This window comes from Drosophila ananassae, unplaced genomic scaffold, assembly GCF_017639315.1.
Source record: "Drosophila ananassae strain 14024-0371.13 unplaced genomic scaffold, ASM1763931v2 tig00000091, whole genome shotgun sequence".
In the NCBI taxonomy this organism is placed as follows: domain Eukaryota; kingdom Metazoa; phylum Arthropoda; class Insecta; order Diptera; family Drosophilidae; genus Drosophila; species Drosophila ananassae.
The window spans coordinates 348,473-368,886 of record NW_025319113.1 but is presented as its reverse complement, the minus strand read 5'-3'; the positions used below and the strand labels follow the sequence as shown (position 1 = coordinate 368,886).

The 20,414-nt window shown below is 38.9% G+C and overlaps 1 protein-coding gene across 2 annotated transcripts in view; it reads left to right on the top strand.

Moving 5' to 3' along the window:
- LOC26515246 (angiopoietin-2) overlaps nucleotides 1-19,785 on the top strand; it is a 164,720-nt gene extending 144,935 nt beyond the window's left edge. For both annotated transcript variants that reach the window (XM_032456152.2, XM_032456151.2), the window contains exon 7: nucleotides 19,411-19,785. In XM_032456152.2, coding sequence (XP_032312043.1) covers nucleotides 19,411-19,602 — 192 coding nt within the window. In that variant the 3' untranslated portion in view covers nucleotides 19,603-19,785. The remainder of the gene's footprint in view (nucleotides 1-19,410) is intronic.
- The last annotated feature ends 629 nt before the right edge of the window (nucleotides 19,786-20,414 follow it).

The window sequence follows — 20,414 nt, the reverse complement described above, 5'->3', positions numbered from 1 at the left end:
AGTTGCTTGCATCGGGCATTTTGAGCGGCTAAGAATAGCTGTATCATCAGCAAACGTAGATGTTGTTAGTCGTGTGCTTGTCGGGATGTCTGCTGTATAGAGAACATATAATGTTGGTCCGAGTACACTTCCTTGAGGAACTCCAGCTCCAACAGTGAATTCGTCAAATATATCAGTGTTGCACCTCACAGCAAATTTTCTGTCGTAAAGGTAAGACTCTAGAAGCTTGTGGGTATTACAAGGGAGCATTTTCTTGATCTTGTACATTAGACCTTCTAGCCAGACTCTATCAAATGCTTGAGAGACATCTAGAAATATTGCGGTACAGTACTCGCGTTTTTTGTTATCCGGTTGACCTGCTCAATTGTTCCGTGCTTTTCATGAAACCCAAACTGATGTGACGGGATTCCTTCCTGGATCCTTAGGTATGTGTTTATTCGAGTCAGAATGCATTTCTCAAAGAGTTTAGATAAGCATGAAAGAAGGCTTATAGGTCTATACGACGTGGGAATTGTATGGTCTTTTCCCGGCTTTGCTATCATTATTATAATTGACTTTTTCCATCTCGCTGGAAAGTGGCCAAGTTTTGCGATGGCATTGAAGAGCTGGGGGATAGTGCAGACGGCGCAATATGGAAGCTCAATGATCATTTTGGGAGTTATGAGGTCGCAGCCTGGTGATTTTTTCGGATTTAGTTGGTTTTTGATGATATTAGCGATTTCGTTTGGGCGAAACTCGATTGGTTCATGTTGAAGCTGAGGCTCATATGGTAAAGTCGGCAAAGTAAAGTCACTAGTGGCCGGATTTGGTTGGAAGATATTTTTAAGGTGATTGGCAAACGTGCTGGCTTTGTCTGCATCGCTGCGCGCCCAGCCGCCTGTGGGATTTCTAATAGGCATCACGGTTTCTTTCGGTGAGCTTAGAGTTGGGTGAGCTCTCCATAGTGAGTGTTTTGTACTAGAAGTTGACAATTGCTCTATATAGCGGCGGTGGACATAAGCTTCTTCTTGCTGTAGGGCTTTAGTAAGTTGACGTGAGGCATGTCTAAAGCTTTGCTTAGCAGATGGCGATCTGTGGAATTGCCACTTGCGACGTGAACGCCGCTTTTCGAGGACGAGCTGTTCGATTTGTAGATTTGTCTTTTTATTGCTTTGTGTATTTATAGTTTGCGATGTTGAGGCTCGAGCTGCAGAGACGAGTACAGACTCAAGTGAATTAACAAAGCTGTCTACGTTGGCTTCATCGTGGAGATGAGGACTTAGCTCAATGTGTGAGCTGATATATTTTCTGTACTTAACCCAATTGGTTTTCTGTGAGGTCAATTTTAATGGTTGTTCCAATGTTCCTGGATTTCGCAGTAGAATAAACAGGACAGGCGAGTGATCAGATGAGAGATCCGATAGGCAATTGGCACTTATCAGATTTTTAGGGATGTTTTTGGTAATCGCAAAGTCTATTAAATCTGGTAGTTTCCTTGGACCTGCCGGCCAGTATGTCGGTGTGCCAGAAGAAACATAGTCGAGCTTGTTCTTGGCTTTGATAATTGCATTATAGAGCTGCTTCCCTTTTGGAGTCACGAGACGGGATCCCCAGTGTGTGTGCTTGGCATTGTAGTCTCCTGCTGCTATGAAGTGGTCTCCAAAAAGTGGTGTGTTGAAAAACTGCATCTTCAGCTATATTGAAGCGAGGGGGGCAGTATACGGCGGCTAGTGTAAGTTGGTTGCCAGTATTTAGTTGTATATTTATAGATGTGGCCTGTAGGTAGTTTTTAGCAAATTTGTTTTGATAATGGTGCTTTATGCGGCTTCTGATTAGAATTCCAGTCCCACCATGTGCTTTACCATCTGGATGATTTGTTCCGTAGAATGAATATCCTCGTAGTTGAAAATTGTATTTGTTTGTAAGGTGTGTTTCCGAAAGCAGCATTACATCGATATGATTGTCGAGTAGGAATTGAGCTAACTCAAGTTTATGTTGCGAAACGCCGTTAGCGTTCCACGTATATATCCGTAGGAAAGCCATTATTTGGATTGTTGTGAAACCAGCATTTGAATCAATAGATTTTGGTTTCGCATTAAATCTTGCATAGTTGTGCGCATAAATGACATAAATTCCGTCCGGCTTTGTTGTAGGCTGCATATCATAGCTTCAAAGTTGCTTTTTAGCTGCTCTGTTGGTTGATGTTGCTGAGCCGTGTTCGGTTCTTGATATGCTGATTGCAGAAATGAGCTTCTTGAGGCAGGTGTCGCCGGTCCTGATTTTAAGGCACTTGCGTATGTCACATTTTTGTCAGAGTTAATGGGTCCTAGTGAGGATCTGGCTGCAGTCGAGAAGAAGACTTCAGGGTTTGATCTGGACGCCGTGAACTGTCCATTTTGGGTGCGGGCAGCTATTCCTTTCTGGTGGATGCGACTTTTCAGCTCCTTATAGACTGGGCATCCTCTATAATTAGCAGTGTGGTTGCCACCGCAGTTGCCGCACTTTTTCGAGTTGCTGTCATCTTTGTTCGCTGGGCAGTGTGCGGAGTCATGAAGCTCTCCGCAAACTACACACACCGGGCGCAGTTTACAGTATGACCTTGTGTGGCCATATTCCTGGCAGTTCGCACATTGTACCGGGCCATTGCGTTTGTGCGGTTCCTCAACTGTAATTCTGCGGTGCAGCAGGTACTGAAGATTGTATATTGGGTGCACTTCGTATTTCTTCAGGAGCTTGGTTTCTGGTTCGAGCTCAACCTTAAAGAGTGGCTGCGGCTTTCTATCCCTGTTAGGAACATTAAAGACTGTCTTGGCGCTAAAACCCTTCTCCTGTAGCGCCTTTTTTATCTCTGCAGGCGTTACTTCGGGCTCTATGCCCTTAAGTACGACTTGCAGGCCCTTGCTGCTTTTTAGCTGATATGTGTAAAAGTTCTTTTTATTCTCGGTAAGATATTTTGATAATACTCTGTAGTTATCTTCAGACTTCATTTGAACTTTTGTTTCTTGAATGTTGCCCTTTACAAGGGGTATTATGTGGAAGTTATCCTTACCAATAAGCTCAATAATTTTGTTGACAAGAACATTGGAACTTTTTTCGCGTATATAGATAGGCGGAGGTTTTGGCTTCCTTTTCTCAACTTCAGTGGATTCGCCCGCCTCCACCTCATCGGCGTCTGCCAAGATTTTAAATCGGTTTGAGTTAATGGGCGTTTCTTTTGCTGCTAGGCTAGCATTGCCACGGGTTATTTTGCGTTTGGAATTGAGGGGGCTCAGCTTCCTTTTGATTTGGATGTAGCGATCCATGCCAGTCTGCACAGCCGGCTTAATATAGTCATTGTTTTTGTTTTGGTTTTCGGGCAGCGCGGACGTATTACTATTTGCGCTGCTAGCTGATGACGTCGTTAAACGCGCTGTAGATACAGTTGCGGTTGTTGTTGTTGTTACTGTTGACGTTGTCAAAGAAATTGAGGTGCTAGTTACTGTACTCTTTGGCTGCAGAGACATCGATGGTATCGAGGGGGAGCAGGAACGCGCTCTCTCGCTCTCTACGTTTAAGAATTCGGTCAAGTTGGGGGTAATTGACCGCGCTTGATCAGAGCTTGCATGGTTTTCGGTTGCTTTAAAAGAGAAGTACGCGTTGTTTCTTTGTACTGAGAGCCGTCTCTCGTCTTGCTCACGTTGACGTTGTGTGCGAACGTCGTTTAAGCTCATTGCAGTCGAGGTTGATTTAGTTTGAGTTTTGAGAGTTGTGTTTTATATTAATTAATTAATATAAATTAATTATTTAATTAATTAATCAATATAAACATTAGCGATTTCATCGCAAAAAGCGTCTTTTCGCGTTATTGTAGATTTCTTAGACCAGTCACTGCACTTTTATGATTTTATTGAATATTTTTTCCCGGAGCACAATAAAAAACACGTCTGCATGCGACGACAGTCGGCCGAATCATCATGAACTATGAACATTACCGAAAAAAATTTTCTGAGGCTGATCTTAGGCTAAATGAGCGGCTGCATGATTACGGGCGGATCAGGTTGCGTGAAATTTATGGAACTGCCCAATCCAGACACCTTTTTACGCATAGAAGACTCTATCAAAGGCTATGAGAATCCAGCACTAAGTTGATCTTTTATTTTTCGGGAACCATGTTTTTTGATGATGTCATGTTGTGTTTTTCTTTCTCTTTCTCCTTGCAATTAGACCTTATTGAAGGAGTCTTTTTGTGATGTTCTAATAATCTCGTTCTTAAGGTGTAAGGTTCTTACGTTTAATTATCTCCTAATGGCTTGGGAATCACATCTTAGATCGTGTTTTCTTAATAAATGGTATTGGAATCCTTTTTGATTCTTAATCTGTAATGATTAAGTTAAGCAAAGGGTACATAAACCGATCGATGGTTTGGTGACGCAACTTGCACTTGAACAAATTGGCTTAAAGAAAGAAATGAGTTCATGATAATTTATTATGTGGCCATCATGATGTGGCCCCTATCGCATCACATCCTGAAACAAAATGTTCCTTCTCCCTGTCATTAGTTTTGCTGTTTAGAAAGGGCTTTCATCACTTGGTCTTGCCAACTTATTGGGGGTCGCAACATCCTCCATGTCCAGAAAAACACAGGGAACACCTCGAGCCTTAGCGTTTTCTTATATACGGGCAATGCCACCGAAGTTTTTGAGATTTCATTCGACTGGCTACGACAACATTACTAGTACTAGTACTAGTGTACTACTAGTGTAGTGTAGTGTAGTACTAGTGTACTAGTACTAGTGTACTAGTACTAGTGTATTTTTTATGAGTCAAGAAAGAGCTTTACTATTCGATTGGCTACTCAGCCCAAAGTAACACCTGTTGGCAAGTGTGATTTTCGGCATAATAACCGGCTAAGATAAATAAATTCCTTGACGGACTCATTACTGTAGCTCTCTTAAGTCAGCTGAGAATCAAGGGATCAGGACTCTCTAATTCAATGCACAATTTACTTTGTTTTACTCATATTCACCGCTAGTCTTACTTCAGCCGATTCCTTTTTAACAGTTCCGAAGGCTGCTGTAACATTTCGGTTCAGCGCTTTCAAGGAGTTATCTAAGCAGAATAATTAATAGCTAAAAAAATACATAGATATTGCTTAAGTGGTAAATTACTGATGATTTAGCTCAAAGCAAAAAATGATAAATTAATTATTTAAATAGTATAACTTGTGGTACAATATTTTGTCGATTTCATTAATTGGAACATCAGCTGTTCGCAAAGTAGGGTACCTTTCTGGAAAATCTTTGGAGCCAAAGATCGTCGGTTTTAACCAGGTTTCAGTAAATATGATAACATGTGAAGCAAATGAGGAACTCTCAGAACTGAAACTACCAAACTTACTGCATAAACACCTACAATTCTGATACATAAGAGTAAGAGAGTTAGTTAGTTTTTTGAAGAACAGAAAGATTGGACTTTTATTTTTTTACCGTTCACAGCCGATGTTCTTATAGGAATATTTTCTCCGGCCAGAATGAGTCAGGCGAAAAGACTGTTTCAAACATCGGCAAGGGTACACGTATATTGAAGTATGACGTGGGCCTCAAGTATATTTATGTGTTCGAATGTGTCCTTAGCTGCTGCTATGCGGACGAATTTTGTTTTTTCTTCTAAGTTCGTCGAAATAATGACTAGGATATTTGTCAAGTTTTCCCATGATCTATCTGATAATAGGGGAACTTAAAATACATATTGTTGTTCAAAAGTTTTCTAAAGACAAGCGTAAATCTTGTCTGACTCTATGCGCTTAGGACTGCTGTGCAGAACTACAGTCTATGTTAAGATTGCTTCGCTGTGAGGGCCACACTGTGACTGGAATTCATTGTCCGAAGCCATTTCTTTTTTTTCGCGTGGTTCCCTTTGCATACGAATAGCCCACCTACGCTCCCAGAGGTTTTCCATGAATATCTTTGCCGTTACTAAGACAGGTTAAATTTTTTTTTCCCCGTTGCATACGTACATTCCACCCGAGAACGGGGGTCATTCCACCCAGCGCCGAGAGGCGTAGTGTAAGGGTAGATTTGGATAGAGTAAAATAGTACGAGAAATAAACCTACTGGGTCGTACATTTGTGATAACTCCGAGCTAATCACTCGCATTAATATTACAAGAGCTTCGGTTTGTTGCGTTCGTCCGCGAATTTTGCGTCCATATGAAGCCGATGGTTTTGACACTGTAATGGTCCAAGGTCTCAGCTCGTTTCCTTGTCCGCCGTGTATACATACATCTGTGTTCCAAAGAGTAGCTGTATGGCTCTGAACGATGGGACCTTTATGTAGCATGTCGTTCAACGATTTTCCGCTTAATGTCTTGTACAAAGCATTGCAAACCACTAAAAGGCTTGCTTCTCGGACATAGTGGAAGCGCAAGATTTTTAGGCTCTCTTTTGGAAGATGTCTTTCCTGATTGACTGTTTTTATCGCATATGTAGACGCCTTTGATTATCAGCATGACCACTAAAATGGCCAATGCTACGTAAGAAATGGATATTGGATATTTCATTGGAAAGACTGGTAAGTTCTTAACCATATCATTCTGGAGTGTAGTGGTATTGTTATCCGAAAAAAAGTCGCACTCTCTTTCTCTGACATTATATTCTAAAGGTGAAGAACGTCAGTTGTTGCGACTGCTAAGAGCTGGTCGGGTTGTCGCATGTTGCTCTGATGTAATACAATGATGCGGGCTTGTATAAGTTGTTCTAGACAAAGCCATTATGGGCTCTGTTAGCTTTGTTGTCGCATGTTGCTCTGATATTGGCTTTTTCATAGATTAAGCAGTTTTGTTCCCTTTGGAGCTCTGCCATTGATATGATCACCATTGCTGAAGCTACAGTGAAGCGTGCAGTGCTGCGAAAGTCCATCAGCATGTTTCTTTATTCTGGACAAGTCCCAAGGATCCTGATGCCCAGTGGAAAATTAAGAGTGATGCTTTAGGCCTTGCAGGAAACTGCCGCAACTGACTATCGTCATAATGGCCACAAGTTGGCTGCTTGCAGCAGTAATTTTCTGCGTGGTTTGGATTATTACGTACTCGTTGGCTTACTGGACGATGCCAGTTCCTTCCCTGCGTTTTTGGCGTTTCCCTGCTCCTGCGACTACCTTTGAACTTTGTGGGGAACAGCGTACCCTCGTCGATTAGCGTGTCTACCTATTGATTGTTTTCCAGTTATATAAAAGCGTGCCATCCTCTTAGCACCCTAAGGATACGGCTATCCATTTCCTCCCATTTCGTCAAGCTTGGGCAGACTGCCGTGTTGCCAATGGACAGGAAATTCGCCAGCAACGGCGTTTGTTTCTTGGTTGTCCATTGCTACTACATCGAAGTCCAGTATCCCTTTTCTTCCATTAGCTATCGACGAAAGTACATGCAATAATTGAGATTTGAGATACGCCTTTGTGGCAGTGATATCGTGGGTGTCAGCAAGTAAAACTTCTATGGCAAACATTATTAGTAGAGATAGATATGTATATGGGTAATTCTCCCGAAAGGTCAACCGCGACAAAAAAATTCAAAGTCAATAAAAGAATGTTTTTTTCACACATTTTTATAGGGAACATATTAAATTTAACTAATTTAATAATATTACACATTTATACTTATTACACATTTCGAAATATTTTAATCCAAAGTCTCAAATGTGCGAAAGTTTAGTTTTTAGCATTTCAGCGGCACAATTTGTTTTACATAATTTTCGTAAAGAGAGTTCAACTGCATTGATATTCACTATTTGTAATATCGGCTAATAACCAAAGATTACAACAATAATGTAAAAGAAACGATGCGATTGCTAATTACTAAGAATTTCTTATCAGATTATCAGTTTATTTCATTGTCGCGTGCGACATTGAAAAAGAACATTTGTTATCAGTGCGTCGAAGAAATTTGTCGAATGACCATCAAAACTTGGGTCCAAACATAAAATTGGATATTTAAGTATTAAAAAAAAATTTTTGTGAAATATAAGTAGTGAATTCGGTTATAAACGTTTTTTAAGTTAGTCGCGTGCAACATGGTACAAAATTTTTTTATTTAAAATTTTTTTTTTTATTTTTTGTTTGCTTATTATTAATGCAGATGAATGAAAAAATAATAATAAAGTCAGCTGCAAGCGTTGGAGACAAAATTTAAAAAATAATGACACCAATTAAAAAAAATTATATTACACAGGCCGACAATTTCCAACTTTTTTTTTCCTCCACGCATAATTTTACCTGCTCCATAATCTTTAGGCTCCCCTGAACCAAAGTCCAGAACAAACATAGGTTCTATCACCCACCGTTTCCGCGGTACACCTAAGAGAAGAAATTGATCAAATTTTACCATATATTGAATTATGTAGGCCGTGAAATGGCTACGACCATCATTGTTTCCAGTACATATCATTTTTGAAATGTATGTGTACCAACTAAAATTAAAAAATGGTTTCTAGCAGTTACCATATCTTTGGAATACTCATCCAAAGTTGAAATCTCAGATTTTCTACGTTAATTTTTGCTCTTCTATGATTTTTCCCCAAACATTTTTCTATGGAAGATTTTTATTTTCTTATTGAAATCAGTAGATCATACCATGTTTTAATTTTGGATTTAAGAAAAAACTCGGAATAATTTTATTGAATTTAATATAGGTGGTTCAACAATATTTTCTTAAATTAAATTGGAGTTTTTAATCTCATATTTTCAAAAAGTCATGGCTATCTACAACTTCTGTAAAGCTTTACTAAACAAGCTGAACCTGCAATAGATACGTTTTGAATATAGAAACAGTTTTAGATAGCCATGACTTTTTGAAAATATGAGATTAAAAACTCCAATTTAATTTAAGAAAATATTGTTGAACCACCTATATTAAATTCAATAAAATTATTTCGAGTTTTTCCTTAAATCCAAAATTAAAACATGGTATGATCTACTGATTTCAATAAGAAAATAAAAATCTTCCATAGAAAAATGTTTGGGGAAAAATCATAGAAGAGCAAAAATTAACGTAGAAAATCTGAGATTTCAACTTTGGATGAGTATTCCAAAGATATGGTAACTGCTAGAAACCATTTTTTAATTTTAGTTGGTACACATACATTTCAAAAATGATATGTACTGGAAACAATGATGGTCGTAGCCATTTCACGGCCTACGTAATTCAATATATGGTAAAATTTGATCAATTTCTTCTCTTAGGTGTACCGCGGAAACGGTGGGTGATAGAACCTATGTTTGTTCTGGACTTTGGTTCAGGGGAGCCTAAAGGTTATGGAGCAGGTAAAATTATGCGTGGAGATTTTTTGCTGTTGGCCTGTGTTATTATATTACATATAATTATATTACTTTCCTCCTTGTTTGTTAAGTTTGAAGCCTAAATTAATTTTTTTTAGCTCTAAATGAATTCTTATTAAACTTAGAATCTTTAAATTCACGTTTTATTATTTTAAAAGTACAAAAACAACTAAAAAAATATGAGGGAAGAAACTGTCGCGTGCGACAGTGAATAAAATTGAATTTAAAAAAAAACTACCAAATAATTTTAAGTGAAACAAAAAGAATTACTAAGATCAAATAATAAATCACGCTTTGAAATTGATTGCAGACAAATTTTCCATCAGGTTTCGCTAAAATCAGCGTTTGAAATGGTTTTTGAAAAAGTAACTTCTGTTTTTTGTCGCGTGCGACAGCCCTAGTTTTTTTTGAATATTCTAAAAACAAAAAGTCTTCCAAAATTCATATTTGCACCAATTATACAACTTATCAAAACCTATTAGATTCACTTTTGTTAAAATAAAAAACAAGCTTAGTACATTGTTTTTTTTCCAGTTGGAATGCGTACGAATGTCGCGTTCGACATTAGAGAATTACCCATATGTATTCTTTTTAGTGATTGTCCACTTCTTTGATATTATTGATTGTTAATACAGCCAATAGATGGTTGGCTCTTGTTACACCTCCAAGTTTTTTATGGGTTAGTGAGTCGGTGCCAGCCTTTGTTTTAGTAGATGTTTGGCTGATTTTACTGCGGCTTTCCAAAGGCCCTAAAATGTGGCGGTCTGGGTGGTATAAATCTGACTTCCACTCCTTAATTTACGGCTGTCTTTTGTATCACTTGTTGGGCGTCATCTGAATATATTTCTCTTAATTCTGTTAATACGTACCAAAAGCCAACGCCGTCCGCAAAATCTTTTTAAGGCCGCCGGGAATGCCTGTGAAGTCATATCTGTTACTACCTCCAGGTGCACTATCTTTGTTAAAAAAAGGAAACTGCTAGGTAAAATTTATGTTGTCGTTTTTCACGGACCTTGTCATGGGACCAGAATACACTCTGAATACACTTATTCGATTCTTGGGTTGTGCCCGGAAACACCTGATACATTGACTGACGTTCTTTTAGCCGTTATTTTTTTCCTTTAATTACCAGAGTCATTGCCTAAGATTGCATAGCAACGCTTGTGGTCCGCAATGTGCCAACTAGTGGTATTTCTATTGAAATAAGAGTTTAGTTTGTGGTTTTTTTGGACCCAACGACATTGGGTGTGTGGCATCATATGATAGTGCGGCGTTTTGTAAACGTCCGCCTACCCGCATTATCTAACCGCGGATCTACTGAGTATAATGAGGTCCGATATGGTTGGTATTTTTGCCGTAGGATGGACGGTAAACAATGTTAAGATTGTATTTGTTAAAATACAACTCCCAGGGACTGATTCAGCTCTTCTGGTAATAGAACGATCTCTGAATCTGTTCATAAATATATTGCGTCTAGTCTTATGTGGAGATCGGCTCATTTGGCGACTTAAGTAGCTAACATGGCTGCGTGGGGGGAGCTACGCGTACCTTTGAACATTGTTACCGTGTGAATACATTGCCTATATCGCTACTCGCTCGTAGGTACGCCACTGTTCCATATGCCGCCTCTGATGCATTCCCAAATACATGTAGCTAAATGCCTCCGGACGTGTCTGAGGGAAGCGCACCATAAGCACCACCGGTAGTATAAACGCAACCACCTGTGTTATTTAATTAGCGCAATGTTCAAGTGGTGGGTTGGTGGATGAGCGAAAACCCGTAACCTCTGTTGTTTTTTTAAGCGTAACTTGGCTGGTTGCTTGCCTTTCTAGATGTTCTAGTATTTGATTTCAAGGTCGTCTAGTCGCCTTTCTTGCCTTCGTTTTAAAAAAACGATCTTCAGTAATTACCTATCCACTAGCCCGTGCCTTCATTATCTTTATTTTTTTAAATTGGGTCCACACGTGGGTGAGCTTTTACAGTTGCTCATCAAAGTAACCTTCTTAAAGTCGTCGCTTTGTAAAATTTCGTATCAGCTTCTGAATGACTGTATTGCTTTCAATTTGCTTGTCAATGAGTATTACGGGGTCTGATTTGGATCCCATGACTTGTGTCAAATTTCGTCGGTGGGCGCCGCCGAACACATGTCGAACTACTATGGGTAAGGGAAGAGGACAAAAGTTTCTAGTCCTTCTACTTGGAACGTTAAAATTTCTGCGTATGCTGGCTGTCTACATTTCCATTAATGATTTTTTCTTTTCATTAATTTTTTTCGTCACCATACTAACTGATGTTCTTGGACGAAAATAAGTGTATTTAAATTTATGAATGTCCGCCACCTTTATGTCAGCTTTTGTTTTGCCTTTGATGTAAGCCCAGATATCAATCGCAGAAATGTCAGGGGCAAGCCGGCAAATAAAAATGTGTTTCGATGGTGGGATCACCTGTAAGGGTTTAAGTGCCGCAGTAACTAATACTTGAAGCGATGCCGCTGAGGATATATCGAAAAATGGCTCATTGGTACTGCGGGCTGCGGTCAGGCTGAGGTTGATTAGGTTTTGAGGTCCTGCGATGGATTGCCGGTAATATGTTCCTCTGGTACACTATACATACTATACTATACAACCACCCTTACTTAAACTGGAGACTTTAACAGCTGGCATAGAAGCTGGGGCTCACCAGCCAACAATACTAGAGGATACTATCTATCTAGAGGAATAATATGTATCTCTATATTATTCAAATACATTAGCCAGTCATTACTTATAACTCTCAATAATGGCTCACCAACTCACTTTTCCACACATCATACTCTCACCCACATAGACCTTTCACTCGCATCTCCCCCCCTCTCTATCAACTCTAAATGGCATACAGATAACTACCTAGCCGATAGTGATCATACACATAGACATTTTCGATGAACACAACACTGTCCCAGTGTCGCAAGACCCGGATTCAACCTTAAAGAAGCGAATTGGCCACTATTTCGGGAAATTTCCGAGAAATTATCCAGCAAAAGACCTCCCAGCTCAAACGTCAATAAAGAAACACCTAACATAACTAAAAAAATTATACAAGCAGCAAACGAAACCATCCCCCAAACACAGACATTTCTGATAAAGAAATCTGTCCAATGGTGAAGCCAAAACTTTCAAAAACTTAAAAATTAAAAAAACTTATGTTGGGAGAATCTTAAAAAAAACATTAACATGACAACTAAACTTGCCTCCAAAAATAAATGAACGCCACACTTAAACTAGAAATTAAGATTAGATAAGATAGAAAACGAAAATCTGTTAAAACTTCACTGCCGAGATAAACCCAAAATCATCTATGTCCAAAATATGGTCAAACATAAATCGATTCTGCGGCTTGAAGATTCGACCCGATATTCATTGCATCATCTTATCGGCCCATCTCCCTCAACCCGTGCATAGCAAAAGTATTGGATAAAACCATTTCTAAACGGCTTTGGTGGCTGGCTTCAAACGGCAAGCTATTAGACAGCCGTTAATTTGGATACAAAAAGGGAAAATCAGTATCTGATTCACTAGCTTTGCTAGATTACCAGATAAATTCCTCCCTATCAAATAAAAACCACGTCTCCATTATATCCTTAGACTTCGCTAAAGCTTTCGACAGGGAGGCATCCATAGCATCATCGACGAACTCAAAGTTTTGAAAATAGGTCCAATAATAGCTAAATACATATTCAACATCCTTACTAACAGAAAAATTACAGTTCTTACCAACAAGACAACTTACCAACTTAGACAACGGAATACCGCAAGGATCACCCTTCTCGGTTTTCCTTTTTGTCATAGACTACAATAAACTCATCCAAATAATAAGCAGACAAAATAACTGTCTATTTATGGCCCACGCAGACGATTACACTATTATTTACAAATTAAACAAAAAAACTAAAAACTGTAATATAGATCCACTGTTTAGAAAAATCCAAAGATGGTTTGAATACTCAGGAGCCTCTCTATCAGAAACCAAATTCAAAAATTTACATGTATGCAGGAAAAGGAACTGAAACTTTTCATTATAAATACACAATATTCCATTGCATATTATTAAGGCAAAAAAAAGTGCCAAAGATACCTTCCCTTCACAGCACTATTCATCTATTCAACAAATTAAATATATCACTTTAATCACCAATAACGAGCAGAAAAGAAAAACACCCCACTGTATAAATAAGTAGCCAATCACCAACACCTCGCCGCATGCATATATGCTATCCAAAACAGAGGAAAATACGTAATATGTACCGACTCCCTATCTCTAAAAGTGACAAACAACAACAAAAACCAAAACTACTACACAAACTGAATTAGAAACGTAGTAGGAAAATACAAAACGGACAAACTAACACTGCTTTGGATCCCCGGACACAGCAGGATAAAGGGAAATGATCTTGCAGACAAATCAGCTAAAAACGCACACAACTTCCCTCTTACCACCAAACGCAACTACAACCCATCAGATATAAATGAATGGATCAAACAGAACTGACAAATACTAAACGAAAGCACATTAAGAAAAATCACTGTGCTACAAATCAAATAGCCACATAAGAGCTTAAAATAATAGAGCTCCTAAAATAATTAATAACACCTTAAGTACAGACTTTAAGAAATTTAGCAGAATCAGACTCGGACCCACCAATTTAATCCACAACTATATCCTCAATAAATCCCCCCTACACTTTGTTCCAACTGTAACATAACCCTTACCATTCTCCACATCCTAATAGATTGCCTTCTCTACCACAGTCAAAGGAACAAACACCTTAAAACAACTATAGAGGAAATCACATCCTACAAAAACAAACAAAACAATAGACTTTCTAAAAGCCACAAAGCTTTATCATTCATATATATATATTGCAACATCTATATAATATTTTTTAAAACAAGAAAGAAAAACTATCTTCGGGCGGAGCCTTGCAGTTAAGGTTGTTCCATTTCCGATCGTTCAGTTATATGTCGTCTATAGGATATAGTCGGCCGATCGTTATGAAATTTAGCAAATCGGATTATTTTGCCCAAAATAGAATCTTTACCAAGTCCCATCTTCTAACTTAAAAACACCAAAGTTATGCCAGTTCCGATCGTTCTATCACAGCTATAGCCAAATATAACATGTGTGGAACGTCCCAACCCTCTAACTTAAAAAACGCCAAAGTTATGGGACTTTCGATCAATCAGTTATATGGCAGCTATAGGATATAGTCGACCGATCCCGTTCCGACTTATATACTTATAAACGACTTATAAAAACTATACCAGGTACATATATAAAGATACTAAACCTAACCGCTGTAGAAAATAAGGTACCCTGTATACTTTGGTATGTTACAATGCACGCTTTTATAGATATAGGAAGGAGAAAGAGATCTTGGAGTAGTTATAATTGTCCCACTCTAAGAAATAGAGAATAAGAAAATATGTATATCAATTTTTCCTCAGTCACACATAAAGTTCCGAAGCATACACACGGTGTTTTAATTTTGTCGCTTCGAATTCTGCCGATCAAGAGGTTATGGGCCCAGGCACTGGAGAATTCAAGTTATTCGGTGTGTGACTCGATATTAAGAACAATGAGTGCTCTTTATCAAATTGATAAGTTAGAGGAGACGAACTATGACACATGGAAAATACAGATGCGATCTGTATTGGTGCGTTCCGGTTTGTGGAGTGTTACGTCTGGAGAGCTAACTGAAACGAATGTTCCAGAAGGACAACAGTTTGCGGCCTTGGACAGCGTTGGCAACAATAACATTGAGTGTAAAGTCATCTCAATTGACCTACATCAAGAATTGCTTGACGGCTGTGGAGGCATGGACCAAGTTGAAGGAGGTTCATCAACCAAGCGGACCTGTACGAAAGGTACAGTTATACAAGAAACTGCTTAATAAACGGATGGAGCAAGGGCAGAGTATGACGACCTACATAAGTGAATTTGTGGAAATTCTGGATGGTCTAACTGGAGTTGGAATAGAGCTAAACGACGAACTTCGCACTATCGTTATGCTATCAAGCCTTCCAGAGCAATTTGAACATTTCGTGGTCGCTATGGAGACACGAGATAAGTTGCCTTCGTTCGAAGTTCTCACCATAAAGTTAAAGGAGGAGAGCGAAAGAAAAGGAATAGCAGATGAACGAGTTGACACTAAGGCATTCGCTGCAACGCAGAAACACAACTCACAGACGAAAACCTATGGGCAGAAGAAAAGAAAGAATATCGTTTGTTTCAAGTGTGGTGAACAAGGACTCATTAAGTCCCAGTGACGTCAACAACATTGACAATTCAACATGGTGTTTGGATAGTGGCGCAACAAGCCATATGTGTTGCGAAAGAGAGCTATTCACAAAGTTTGAGAAACACACTGAACAGATCGGACTTGCCAATGCTGGTTTCCTTCAAGAAGGTATAGGTGACGTCAAGATACAGACAGGCCAGTGCATGTTGACACTAAAAAATGTTCTTTACGTTCCTAAGATGACCGGAAATTTCTATTCCGTGAGCAGTGCTGTCCAGAACAGGTGCAAGGTGACCTTTGACTTAGAGAATGCCAAGGTGATGAAAGATGGAGAATGCATAGTGAAAGCCAAAAAGATTGGCAACTTGTATTTGTTTGTGGGTGGTCGCAGCAAATGTTTTGCCATGTCAGCTGTAGATGGGATTTTGCTACACAAGAGATACGGACATATTAATTTCTCTAGCTTGAAAAAGATGGTATCCAAATTGATAGTTCGAGGGATAGATAATATTCGGTTGCCAGAGAATATTAGTTGCAAAACGTGTATGGTTAGCAAAATCCATGTTCAACCCTTTCCATCAGCAACAAGTAATCGGGCCAAGGAGATTTTAGATCTGGTACATGCAGATGTTTGTGGACCTTTCCCAACATTGTCCCTCGGAGGTTCCAAGTATTTTTTGACGTTCATTGACAATAAGTCCAGGAGGATTTTTGTTTACTTCCTGCGTGGGAAGAATGAGGTGCTACCCAAATTAGGCGATTTCAAGAACCTGGTGGAACGGCAGACAGGAAGGAGACTTAAATGCCTGCTGAGTGATAATGGCGGAGAATTTGTCAATAAACAGTTTGACGAATGTCTGAGGCAGCATGGAATCGACAGACAGCTAACAATAGCGTATACTCCCCAGCAAAATGGAGTTGCGGAACGGGCAAATCGTACGCTAGTGGAGATGTCAAGATGCCTTCTGGTCCAGGCGGGACTGGGAGATAAGTTTTGGGCAGAAGCTGTCAACACTTCGGTTTATTTGCGAAACCGCTCCCCTACTTGCGCATTAGACAGTATGACTCCTATGGAAGCGTGGACGAGTAAGAGTCCTACAACACCTAAAGGTTTTTGGATCTCTTGCAGTTGCTCTGGACAAGGGTCCGAGGAAGGGCAGCAAATTTCAACCTAAAGGCAAAGAGTACATTATGGTTGGGTACTCTGTGGCAGCAAAAGGTTATCGACTATATGATCCATCAACTCGACAATTGGTCGAGAAACGGGATGTATTATTTGATGAACATCATGACGTGGCATCCAAGGGTGATGCTGTGACGATCGACCTGGAGGAGCTGGAGGAGGCCCACCACCAGCAGGGACCCGGAGATGCAGAAATCGTTTCTGACTTATCCATCGACGCCGGCAGCTCCGATGAGAGTACAGATCAGTACGAGAGTGCCGAAGAAAAAGGTGAGCATGTCCTGGAGGAGGCACGCAGGGGCCCGGTCGTCCTAAGATCAGTCGGAGTGGAAAACCTGGACGCCCAAAGAAGCAGTACAATATACTAGGCGCCCTTGTTTCGGAAAATGTTCCGATTCCATTAACTTGCAAAGAGGCGCTGGAGAGTAAATATGCAAAGGAGTGGCGTGAAGCCATGGAAAGAGAACATGATTCTCTAGTTGCCAAACAGACTTGGAAAATCACTGATTTACCCAAAAATCAGCGAGCAATTGGATGCAAGTGGGTGTTCAACGTAAAGCGTGATAAAGATGGCCAAATACAACGTTTCAAGGCTCTACTGGTAGCAAAAGGATGCTCCCAGCAGTTTGGCGTAAATTACCTAGAAACATTTTCGCCGGTATGCCAATTGGAGAGTGTACGCTTTATTATAGCACTGGCGGCTGAAATGGATGTATGCACCGCGTATCTCAACAGTGATCTGAGTGAGACGGTCTACATGAAGCAGCCGGAAGGGTACTCAGATGAAACAAATCCTGACAAGGTATTGCTTCTGAAAAGAGCAATATATGGCTTAAAGCAATCCGGAAGGGCCTGGAACGAGAAGCTAAATGGCGTATTAGTTAATATGGGATTCGTTGCCTGTGATAACGATCTATGTTTGTACAAAAATTGTGGAGAAGGTAATCTTGTATTAATCCTTGTATATGTTGACGATATACTTATAGCCAGCCAATCGCACGAGGATTTGCTAAAAATCAAGAGCAGCATCTGACGATCATTCCAGTGCGTTGACAAGGGTCAACTTAACCATTTCCTGGGAATGGAAATCGAACGGGACGGCGATCTTGGAGCAATTACTTTTGGACATACGCAATATATCAAGGACTTATTGCATACCCATGGGATTGATTTTTGCAAATCGGCGAAGACACCTTTGGATCCTGGTTTTCAAATAGATTTCACAAGCCCCCAATGCAAAAAGGTGGATCCTACTTCTTATCAGTCCGTAGTAGGAGAGCTTATGTGGCTATCTCTTACAACAAGGCCAGACATATTGCATTCGGTGTCAAAATTGGCACAACGGAATCAAAACCCGCATGCTGAACACATGGCAGGCATAAAGCACGTCTTTAGATATCTCTCATCTACGATTGACATGAAACTATACTACCGACAATGTGGTCAATCGTTCTGTGGATACGTGGACGCGGATTGGGCAGGTGATAGGCTTGACAGGAAGTCCTATACTGGTTATATCTATCTGTTAGCAGGTGGTCCGATTTCTTGGCGTTCGGAAAAGCAGCGAAGTGTGGCGTTGAGCAGTACCGAGGCGGAGTACATGGCACTCTCAGCGGCATTTAAGGAGGCGATAGTCATGCGAAGGCTGATTATGGAAATTGGTTGCGGAGACAATGACACCCCGATCGTCGTTTATGGGGATAATCTGAGTGCGCAGGCGCTTACTAAGAATCCCGTTCATCATTCCAGAACAAAGCACATACGTTATCATTTTGTTAGAGACGTTGTTAAGGAAGGGCAAGTTTTGTTGAAATACAAATGTACAACCGAAATGATAGCAGATATTTTGACAAAAAATCTTCCTAAAACGAAACACGAAGAGCTTACAAATATGTTTAATTTGTTTTGATATTTATTTTTGTAAACAAGCTTGCATTGAGGAAGGGTGTAGAAAATAAGGTACCCTGTATACTTTGGTATGTTACAATGCACGCTTTTATAGATATAGGAAGGAGAAAGAGATCTTGGAGTAGTTATAATTGTCCCACTCTAAGAAATAGAGAATAAGAAAATATGTATATCAATTTTTCCTCAGTCACAAATAAAGTTCCGAAGCATACACACGGTGTTTTAATTTTGTCGCTTCGAATTCTGCCGCTCAAGAACCGCTAATAAGCTTAAGGCCCTAGCTGCTATAAGTTAAGCGCCAATTTATAATTTCCGTTTAACTCCAAATAATAATAATAATAAAAACCTTCTAAAATTAAAAAAAAAATGTATTTACTGAAAGTTTTATTTAGTTTTTTTTACCTCTAATATTGTATTATTTGGACGCTGCCCTGTTTATGTTTAGATACTCTGGTTTATATTTTTTGAAGAAATCCATTTAGGGCATAATGCGCGACGTCATAAAATGTATAAGTGACCAACAGCTCATCATGTGAGCAAAATTTATTAAGGCCATTTCCGCCTTATTTTCCACAGAAAGAGTGCCATTATCAACATTTATTATTAAACCTTTTGTTAATATCAATATACTCATTCCTACAAATTCTGAATATTTTGATAAGATAGTAATCCATTGGTAATTCGAAAACCGAATCTAACATTATTCAAACATAATTCAATTTTGAATTTAAAATACGTTTTTTTTCTTCAAATAGGGTGGCTGGTGGTGGAAATCATGCGGTCGTGGATTAAATGGACTATATCTGCACGACCCTCAAGATTTAACTGCTCGACAAGGAATTGTTTGGTTTCGTTGGAGGGGTTGGGACTACACATTGAAAAAATCCATTATGATGATTCGCCCTAAGACACCACAACAGCAGTCAATATCTGCATCGATCATTTAAAAATAATAACAAGAGAAATCATATATTACATAGACAATATTAAATATTTAACTTCTCTACAATTTAGCGAATAAGAGTTTATTTACTGTGTTCATTTTTGTACATAATTTAGGATCATACCATCACTCTTTGTTAAGTTTTATTATTTTGAAAATAAAAGTAAATCAGAAAATGTTTAGTTAATCAAGTGCATTCAATCAAATCATTTTATCACGATATTAAAATAATTAAGAATGGAAATTGCTCAATGCACAAGTATTGCACTACAGGAAATATTTATATTTTGGCGGGATAAATAAATACAAAATAAGCATAAAAATGTAGTTTATTTAAGTTTTCATATTAAAACATATTTCAAATAAATCTAATCACTGTTTTCAAAATAAAAAAATTAGTCTTAACAGATTATTTAACAAAGCTGCTAATTAAATTTAAATTAGGGATTTATTATATATTCTATTTAATTAAAACTCAATAATTTTTTAATAACCAACCTTTTAGAGGGTATAATAATTTTCATCAAAAAATGCGCAACGCACTTAAGAAAATATCTCAGACCCTATAGAGTATATATTTTTTTGATCAGGATCACCTACTAAATCTATACAAGCATTTTCGCCTGTATGTATTTATCCTGCAAACTGAGAGACTAGAGTTTTTAAACTGTCGATTTCAAACATTGCACGCATCCTTCTTTCCTTTGTACGCAGTATTTAAGTCAAAACGACAATCCTTTGTTTAATAGCAGGCATATACATAACGGAAGCACTTTGGTTTTACCGTTGATTACCGTTGTGTTCTTAACTGTATTT